This window comes from Macrobrachium nipponense, chromosome 33 (assembly GCF_015104395.2).
Source record: "Macrobrachium nipponense isolate FS-2020 chromosome 33, ASM1510439v2, whole genome shotgun sequence".
Taxonomy (NCBI): domain Eukaryota; kingdom Metazoa; phylum Arthropoda; class Malacostraca; order Decapoda; family Palaemonidae; genus Macrobrachium; species Macrobrachium nipponense.
This window is the reverse complement of record NC_087219.1, coordinates 19,387,310-19,397,957: the sequence shown is the minus strand read 5'-3', so window position 1 is coordinate 19,397,957 and position 10,648 is coordinate 19,387,310. Positions and strand designations below refer to the sequence as shown.

General features: G+C 38.4%; 1 protein-coding gene across 1 annotated transcript in view; it reads left to right on the top strand.

Moving 5' to 3' along the window:
- LOC135202998 (probable palmitoyltransferase ZDHHC24) overlaps nucleotides 1–10,081 on the top strand; it is a gene marked incomplete in the record, with an annotated part of 25,222 nt that extends 15,141 nt beyond the window's left edge. The window contains 2 exon segments of the mRNA XM_064232544.1: nucleotides 4,838–5,073; nucleotides 5,823–10,081. Of these exon segments, the coding sequence (XP_064088614.1) occupies nucleotides 4,838–5,073; nucleotides 5,823–5,948 (362 nt within the window).
- Between the last annotated feature and the right edge of the window lie 567 nt (nucleotides 10,082–10,648).

Below are 10,648 nucleotides of genomic sequence, written 5' to 3'. Positions count from 1 at the left end.
TTTGATTGACAAAGTCAGAAGAAAGTATCACTCATTTGATGTCGCAATACCATGGGACACCAGAGTTGAAGAGAAAGAGAGGGAAAAAAAATGGATAAGTATCAAGATCTGAAAATAGAAATAAGAAGGATATGGGATATGCCAGTGGAAATCGTACCCATAATCATAGGACACTAGGCACGATCCCAAGATACCTGAAAAGGAATCTAGAAAAACTAGAGGCTGAAGTAGCTCCAGGACTCATGCAGAGAGTGTGATCCTAGAAACGGCACACATAGTAATAAAAGTGATGGACTCCTAAGGAGGCAGGATGCAACCCGGAACCCCACACTATAAATACAACCCAGTCGAATTGTAGGACTGTGATAGAGCAACAAAAAAAAAAAAAAAAAAAAAAAACTAATAATAATAATAATATCCTTTATTTCGGCTCAGGGCCATATACAATGAATATACGAAATACACAGTAACATACACAATCTAGATATGTGAGTCAACATGATAGGAAAAATGAGTAATCGGCACTTATCCACAAAATAGCTGAGGTAGCATAAAAGATAGTAATCATAATACTGGTAATAACAGTAATAATATTGGTGAGAAAAAAAAATGTATTGAAGAGTTATAACAGTTATTGCAAAGATTATATAACTTAAATTTAAACTAGAGACCTTAGGTGGTTACAGTAGTCAGGTCCATATGGCTAAAAACGAAAATTGAATGTAGAAAAACAAAAAAACTAACTTGATAGTAATCACAGTAATAATGAAAAAATAAAATATCAGCAATAAATATCTTCTTCTTCTTCCCAGCTTGTTCCCATTTTTATATGGGGTCGCCGTTTCGGATGAGCCGTTTCCATCTATTTCTATCTTGCGCTTCTGCCTCATCAATTCCCTTCTCATGTAAGTCTCCTCTCACACAGTCCTTCCATCTCTTTCTTGGTCTCCCTCTTTTTCTTCTTCCGCACCTCCACCCCCATAGTATGTCTCCCAGCGTGGGTCCTCATCTCTCCTCAACAGGTGTCCATACCATCTCAGCCTCCCCTCCTGCACTTTCTTTGATACTTCCACCACCTTAGTTGACCCCCTTATGTAGTCATTTCTGATCCAATCCACTCTTGTTACCCCAGACATCCACCTAAGCATTCTCATTTCTGCCACATCCATCTTCTTCTGCTCTGCTTTTCTCATGCTTGCTGTTTCCGTACCATACAGCATTGCTGTTCTTACCACCGTCTTGTGAAATTTTCCTTTTAACCTAAGCGGCACTCTTTTGTCACAAAACTCCCGAGGCCGCTCTTCAGTTGTTCCAGCCTGCCTGTACCCGATGTTTTACTTCTTCTTCCATACTTCCTCCAGCGTTAACAAAAGATCCCAAATACTTAAACTTATCAACTCTCCTTATTTGCTCTCCACCAAGCTGAATACTTTCTCTATCATCCCCCTCAGTGGTGGTACACATATATTCTGTCTTGGATCTACTTTATTCTCATTCCTCTGTCCTCCAGTACTTGTCTCCATCTTTCCAATTTCACTTCCAGATCTTCCCTGCTCTCTGCACACAGAACAATATCATCTGCATACAATATGTTCCATGGTACTGTCTCCCTTACTTCCTCTATTATAACATCATCACTATGTTAAAGATGAATGGGCTTCAGAGCCGACCCCTGATGTAATCCTACTCTCAACCTCAAACCTTCTGTCTCCCCAACACTGCTCCATCACTCTGGTAAATACATTCCGGTACATCTCTTGTATCAATCGCACATACTTCTCTGGCACCATCTTCTCCCTCAGGCTCCTCCATACCTCTTGTCTCGGGACTCTGTCATAAGCCTTTTCAAGGTCAATGAATACCATATGTAGGTCCCTTTGTCTTTCCCCGAATTTCTCCATTATTTGCCTCAGACAAAATATACCATCTGTTGTTCCCCTTCCCTTCATAAATCCCATCTGCTCTTTACCTATTTGTACTTCTTCTCTCAGTCTAGCATCTATCATCCTTTCCAGTATCTTCAAAGTGTGGGACATCAATTTAATGCCCCTATAATTACCACACTCTTGGACATCGCCTTTCCCTTTAAAAATTGGGATCAATATACTCCCACGCCACTCTTTTGGTATCTTTTCCTGTTCAAGGATCTTTATCATAAGATCGTACAGTATATCCACCTTCATCTCCTAATGCTTTCCATGCCTCCACCGGGATCATGTCTGGTCCGGTTGCCTTCCATTCTTCATCTTCTTCAGTGCATTTGGTACCTCTTGCCTAGAAAACCTCATTACCATGCCAATGTTCACTTGCCCATCCTCTCTTATTAGTCTATTATTTTCATTTAACAACTGTTCGAAATATTCTTTCCATCTCTTCACAATGTCTTCCTCCTTTCTAAGCACTACACCCTCTTGATCCTTTATTTGTTTGATATGTGTTATATCTTTGGTGCTCTTATTTCTAGCCTTTGATAGCTTGATCATCTTCTTTAATCCTTCCTTTGTCCCCAGCTCATTATACACATCATCATACGACTTTGCTTTAGCTTGGGCTACCACCTTTTTCACCACCTTGTTTTTCTCTCTGTACCTATTTCTGTCTTCCACTGACTGTGACTCTTCCCATCTTTTCTTTGCCTCCTTCTTATCTTTTACTACTTTCTCAATGTCTTCATCCCACCACCAACTCTCCTTTTCTTCCCATATGATACCAGATGTCTCTCCTAGCAGCTCCTTTCCATGCCTTCTTATTACTGCTGCATTTCGTGCCCACCATAATAATGACAAAATCTGCAGATGACATCTTGCTAATACAGAGATTAAGTCCTTTAGGGGACAAAGGCCTCATTTTCCCATCTTTCCCACAATTTAGATCTTCTTGCTTCACTCCTTAGGATGCTTTGTATGAGTGAGTTGCCGCTGTTTCTCACTCGGGTTACCAGACTGGACATTGTTCGCCTTACAATGATTTTTAAATTGTCCAGGTGGTTTTCACTTGGATCCATGCTCCTCTGGGAAAATGGCTCCATCTCATTGGAATCAATGTGTTGCTACATACTAAAGTGGATGAGTCTACTAGGAACCCTGGTATTAGTGGGGTCTTTTGTGACTGGGAAGGCTGCATATGAGACCACTACAATACTTCCTCAGAGCTAATTTGTGAGGGAAGACACAGCTGGACTCTTATCATATTTCTTTTAACGAAGGAAATAAATGAAGATCTTCAGTGGTGGCTATCGGAGAAGAAACTATGAGAAGGAATTTCCATGGTTCCTTTGAACCCCGACCTAGAGTTCTACATACTGCAATGCTTCAGACTTGGGTTGGGAAGCTTTTCTGAGGGATCATAGAGTTTCAGGACTGTTTTCAGATCATCAGAAGGTGTTCCACATCAATGTAAAGGAATTGGAGGCAATTTTCTTGGGACTTCAGGCCTTCGCTCCGATAGTCTCTGTGAGATATGTGGCAATCTGTGTGGAAACACTACGCTGTCGTATGTCCGCAAGCAAGGGGGTCCTCACTCCTTCCCCTCAGCGAAGTGGCCGAAGACCTTTTGCTGTGGTTGGAAGAGCACAGATTAAAACTATTCACTCATTTTAATGACAGAATGGATGCTAAATGCAAAGGTTTGCCATGGTCTCTGAGGCTGTGGGGCAAACCAGCTATAGACCTCTTTGCCACCTCCAGGAACGATCGCCTTCTAATTTTCTGCTTCCCTGTTCCAGATCTGCAAGTTGGAAGACAGATGCAATGCTGCTAGATTGGACAGGACTGGATGTGTACAGTGGAACACCCCCCCCCCCCCCCCCCCCATATTTGCGTTCTCCAGATTTGCGGACTCATGCATTCGTGGATTGTGGAAGCAGTTTTTGAAAACTGCAGTAAATTAGGACCATTATCCGTGGCTGGTATGGTGTTGGGAAAGGAAGTATAGGGGTCCTTCTATCCCTCTACTACCCCTTCGCCGTGTGTTGAGGCATGTCGAGTTTTTGGGAAGCTGGTGGAGTACCCACCATTTCGTATTTTTTGGTTAGGGTTGTGTTTTTTTTTTTTTTTTTTTTTTAGTATAGGTGAAGGTGTTGTTTTTATTCTGATCTTTGCCCAGGGCAAGGGCAATGTTGTATGTTTTACTTTGTTAACCATCGGTGAACTTTCCTGGTTACAAAGCCCCACTTAAGTAGGGATGACTCTGGCCACTACTGCCACGTCTCCCACAGGTGAAGAGAGCGCCGACCAGATGGAGTATTCAACTGCACTTGTTCTCTCATCCAGTAAGGTACACCAAGATTTTTACTAATGTGAGCATTTTTATGTTTAAAAGTCATTAAGATTTAATTTTTTGAAGTCCAGTAAAGCTGTTGGTCCCGTTGCTGAATAACTACTGGTTCCATGCAATGTAAAAACACCATAAAAACAAACATATGCCCTCCTTACTTTCAATTTGGAATCTGCTACGTAATTGCTTGGTAAGTCACTGATGTGAAAATATTTTTATTAATAAAATGTTTCACATATACTTACCAAGAAATTACATAATCAGAGCCCTTCCTCCTCCCCACAGATGGACATTATGGCTAAACAAATTGTTGGTCATCTGCTCATCAGTACTAGGTGTTCCCGAAAGTGGGGGGGGTCCCATTCACTTGCACTAACAATGGCAGCGCCACTGCCAATATTTGAATTTTCGACTGCCATGGTAGGAAGCTTTCAGCACTGTAATTGCTTGGTAGGTATATTTCATTATAAAGATATCATATTTGGCCTTTATGAATAAAGTTGGTAATTATGTTAACTTCTTTTATTGTACTACTAGCATTAATTCAAAATCTGTTTTGCAGGTGGCTTCAACTTCTGGGCATTAGTGCGCCTCTTGCTGCCTGGTGTTTGGCTTCTGTGGGAGCCTTCACTAAATACTCTGTATGCCTTCCTCTTCTCCATCAATGTGATAGGATTTCTCTTCATGTCGGTACTCATTTATTATTATACAGGCCTGATAATAACCAACACAACAACACATGAGAATAATAACCGAAAGGGTCAAAAGTATGACCTTGGGAGAAATCATAACATTAAGGTGAGTTGAAGTTGCCAATTTAATTAAGCATTGGTTTTGTTCATTTCTTTTTATATGAACATTAAATTATTCCTACATGAATACAAACCATCGGTCTTTACATAGGAATTACCTTCAGTGCAAACTGGAGCAGGCTATGTTACACAACAAGGTTGTTCAGTAGTTGCACTACCGGTGGGAGGGGTGAGGGGTACCCTTACCCCTCCCTTTGCTGAGTCGCATAACCACTTGCCTTTTGGCCTTTGTCAAGAGCGGACGTAGCTGTGCCTGCCCACCTCTAGCCACCTCTCATTCGTTAACCTGGGCTATAAGGCAAGTGGTTATGCGACCCAGGAAAGGGAGGAGTGAGGGTACCCCTCACCTCTCCCACCAGTAGTGCAACTGCCAAACAACCTTGTTGTGTAGAATAGCCTGCTCCAGCTTGCGCTGCAGGTAATTCCTATGTAAAGACCTCAGGTTTGTATGTTAGGAAAAATACAAATTACTCTTAAAATTTGTATATAACTATTAGGCATCCGTGATTTTGGAACGGTTTGGTATGATCAATACAATATGGAATCTCTCAATAACACTCCTGTTAAGTTGTATAGTGCATGCTGTTTTTGGTACTTGGCTTTATAACACACACATACTACTGGTGTTCATAGGTTCAGAGGACATTAACCATAGATTATCAATTTGTTTAAAGTATCACTGTGTGTGTGTGTTACTATTACCCTGTAGTTAACACATTTCTTTTATATTTGTAGGTAAGCCTTGGGGAAAGATGGTATATGACTTGGCTTTTTCCCACTGTATCATCTCCTCTCCCATATGATGGTCTAGACTGGAACACATATACCGGAAGTAAAAGTGTGAGACCCAAGACGAAGTAAAGTAGCTGTATGATGTTTGAGCTCAAGAGTTGATCTAGTCAGGAACATATTATCTGGAACCAAAAGTGTGAAACCAAAGAAGTGAAGCACCCTTCTGACAATGTAAGCTCAAGTACTTAGAGCTTGTCGAGACGAGTTCTTCAAGGATCAAGTAGAAGTACAAAGTACCTCGTAAGTTCTACTCTTTACTCCCATATCAGTAGACTAAAAGCTGAAAAATATTTCCACCTTCCTTTTGTCTCTTAAAACCTTCATCAGATTCATTTTGGCTAGTGTTTCCAGTGATAGCTGATGGAATAAAGAAACTTTCTTATTTTACATTGTAGGATCATAATGATTTTTCCTGTATTTCCACCTGGAGATCTTGGCATTATAAAAGACAATCTTTCAATTGTTATGTTCGTATGAGCAGACCTCAGGTCTTCATTTGTTTTGGCTACCTTATTTAGGTTTGCTATGGATGAGTAATATTGCAAGAAGAGTGAATGCTTGAAAAGTATCCTGGTTTGAAAGACATCCACTTTGGAATGTTATGAATGCTGGGAATGCTAATATAAAGAATATTTTTACAGATAATGATAAGGATTTAAGGGATTTGGGAGTAGAAAGACTTAGCAGTTTGTATAAAGAGGAAGGGAGAAAGTCGTTGGGCTGGTAGCCTCTGTAAAAATTGGGATACTAGGTTTACTTATTGACAGTGTGTGTGTGTGTAACTAAGCCTTAAGTAGATTTTTTTATGCTACTAATAGCTCTGTCTGGGCATGTGAAGCTTGTGCCTGAAGTATAATTTTAATTCTGATTGTGTGGAATTTTAACGGCCATATTAACAGCAGTCATGTTGTTAGTTAGGATGGTAATGATAGTAGTTCAGTATTATCATTTTAACGTTAAAAAAGACTACCAAGTATACTTCTAGACTGATATGGCTGGTTTGAAGGTATTGATTTTGAATGAGGGGTAGAAATGAAGTACTATGGCAAAAGAAAGAAATTAGACAGTCTGGTAGAAAGAGGCCAAAGGTTGAGGATGAAAGGTAAAAGACAAATGTTCAATGTGGTATGGCCATTGACTGAAGAAATGCTCTTTAATAGTGCTAGGATTCAAAAATACTTTTCCTGTTTGCTAAACATTAGCTTTATGAAATGAACTTATATCTCAGCATTTTTGTTATTATTTTGGTTGGGTATTCATTTAAAGAAATGGCATTGTTTTAAAAAGAATCAAAGTTTCAAGTGAATTGAATAGTAAATGATATAAAAGATCTTTTGAAATAAAGTGTCAGCGCTTTGTGCTGTCAGGGGGACTTTTGAATAGTTTAATAAGAAGGGGGCTTGATGGCCAGTGCTCAAGTTTTGTGCTGTCAGAGGGACTTTGAAAAGTTGAATAAGAAGGGGGCTTGATGGCCAGTGCTCTGATTAGTGGGCACAGCAGGTGAAGAGCAGGCTGACTTGGGTGTAGGCACAGCAGTTATAGAATGGGCACATTGCAAGGACTGGGCTGAGAAATTATCTGAGGATTTCTGCTTCTACACTGTGACTAATGACACAGATGTTTGTTGACGACCTATGGACCAAAGTCTGTAGCAAGGGAAGCAGACTAGCCAGCAACAGAACTCTTTTAGCGTCTTTACTTGAAATCTTTCTCTGAGCGTAGTATAACCAATGGTTGAACAACTTCTCGTGGCACATCACAAAGGTGTGTAGTAGTGGACATACCTGCCTGTGACAGCTACTTCAGAGGAGGTAGAGGTCTTTCTCAAGGGATGTTAAAGCATTAGGGTGTGTCCTTACTACAGCAAAGAATATCATATAATATCAAGAACACATGCATCATACTTGAGACTTAGTGTGAATGACAAGATGGGATTAAGTATGGGCCCCTATTCAAGGCATACTGAAGTGTCTAAAACATTGTTTCATATCTCAGTGTCCACCAAGTCCACACTGCAGGCAGTCCCTGGTTATGTTGGACTCTGCTTATGTTGTCCCAAGGTAATACTATATTAAAATATATTCATCAAAAATTATTTCCCAGGTTACAGTGCATGTTTTATGTTGCCAGTCTGACGGAAGACTGAACTTTAATATAGCTCAATAATGGCAGTATGGTGTCAATTTGGAGGGTTTTTATGAAAAGTTTAATAAAATGCAGGTTAAGTTGTTTCCAAGACACCCAAAGGATTAAAAGTGAGGTCTTTTACGATTTTCAATTATGTCTCTGGTTATGCTATTCTTCGGAATGGAACCCCTAAGTAACCTGGATATTGCCTGTATTTGATTGTCTGAAATGTCACTGAGAAAAGACAATTTTTCTAATTTTGTTAGCTTCAGCTGCCATGTATGTGTGCCAAAGCAATGAGCAATGTAGCGCAAAATCTGAGCATTACCAATTGTTTGCAGAATATTCAAGTGGAAGAATGTAGGGCCACGTAAACAACTTGTAAAGTGATATTAGTTTGTTGGTTGCTCAGCCTCATGGTAACAATAGCTCACTGACATAATATGCAGATATCCAGTATTTTTCAAAGATGTTTTCCACCATGGTCATTAACTTTTCAAATTCTTTGAATGCAAAATCACAGTACTAGCAGAATGCAACAGCCCATGCTGAAAAGCTGCAAATTGCAAGGAACTCTAATCAGACTATATATCAAATTTGGTACAATTACCGGGTAGCAACACAATTGACCTAATACCCAAAATAGTCTACCTAAAGAAAGCAAAGAACTTGAAGCGATAGGACTGTAAGGCCAGGTAAAAGAAGTTGGTTTTATATGGAACATTGTTATTATTAAGTAGTTTAACATGACATGTAAGCTTAAGCCTCTTGAGATTCCTCTGATATCATCCTATTCCCAACCTCAGGGATTCTGTTGATGACTGACCAAAATTTTTGCTCAACTGTATTATTTTGACTCCCTTTTTGTCATCTTCCATTTTTTAACAATACAAGCTACAGATATTCATCTTCAAAATAACACAGAAACTAGCTTTTCATCTTAAATAAATTCACAGCAACCAATAAAAGAAATATTTTGCCATGTCCTTGTCAGTCAAGAGTGTGACCACCCTAAAATCTCAACAGCTACAGACAAGAATCTGATGATGCCAAAAATCCCCCAAAACAAACAGATAGCTGATCCTGACTAAACCTGGGACCCAAGATGATGATGATGATCCCAGATACTGAACAATACTTGCTATATGAAGAGTACTCTTTTACAACTTGCAGAAAATTTGATAATGGAAGTATTAAATTGGAAAAAGGTTGAAATCAGTGATGGCTAATGCAAGATGGACAATTAACGAGCACTGAAAGTCACGAAAAGTGAGGTTATTGGTTGATATAATTGAGGATCTAAAGGGACATGTAACAACTACCTTCTAATGGGGTGTTGATGGAACGTGGATTTGGATTTATAAAAAATTCTGACAAGTGTATTTAAGAAAATTATCTACCAACATAAGGTACTACTTTTTCTAGAAATAGTTACCTAACAGCATAAGGTACTTATTTTTCTTAGAAGTACCTTGAGGGTTTCATTTGATAGTAACCATCTGGGAAAGTATGGTACTGCTGAATTGAGATTACGTAAGTGTAGATTTTGAGCATTTAGTGATATATTGTCACTGAGCTCTGTTTAGGGTAACTTTAGCAAAATTGGTGTACACGTTGAAGATGTACAGAAATTGATTAGCTATTGTTTTAATATGGTATATAGTAATATATACAGTAGTTCCCTCCATCATTTGTACTTTGAGTAACTGACTAATCATCATCCATGCATTAAAATAGTGGTCACAACTACTGTGTATTGTGTAGAGCAAAAATTGTAGGTGCTTAATCATTGTAAGTCTCACTTTCTTCCCTTTGTTATAAAGGAAACAAGCATAGTTGTTTGGATTGCAAAGAAACGCTAATTTTTTTTCTTTTTGTAGTAAATATTTTTATACTGTCAATTACTATTTTTGCTTTTATGTTTGAGTTTTACTACTCATTTGAATAGAAAGTATGTGATTGTAATTCTCCTGGATTTTATATGTCCATTTTTAACAAGTATTTCATTATTCTAATTTTATCATTTTTGTTTTATTCTTGTTTGGTCATGGTATTGACACAACAATTCTTTAAGTTGGAAATAAATCAAAGAGATGGAAATACGTACTGGAAAAAAGTTGTACTTGTAATCCAGTATCTAAACATTGTTGAAGGTCTTTATTGGTAATTTAAAATATTATTTTAGAACAAGCTAGTCATAACACTGGTATTTAGTATATAAGGAAACTCAAAGGTGTCCAATCTACAGTTGCCAAAATAACTAGTAGTGCTGTGTATTTATTAATTCTGTTGACCAAAGATTGATAGTATGTAATGTGTATGTTTCATCACATTTATGTGCTGCACAAGTTATGTACTGAATTTTTTTTTCTGTAATGCAGATATTGTACATTTAGAACAAATATATTACAGCCAATTGTATTTGCTTTTGATGTGTCATATAATTTTAATTCTTGCATAAGTGGTGTAAAACAAAAACAAAATTAAGGAATCATTTTATAATTATTCAAAAACCTCTTGTATGATAGGAATGGTTCAGAGGTTTTATATCAAGTTATCAGAATTTGATTAGTTAGCATTTCTTCATGCTGTTTTTATTAATGGAACACCAATATTGTCTTGGGTTGTGAATAATAATGCAA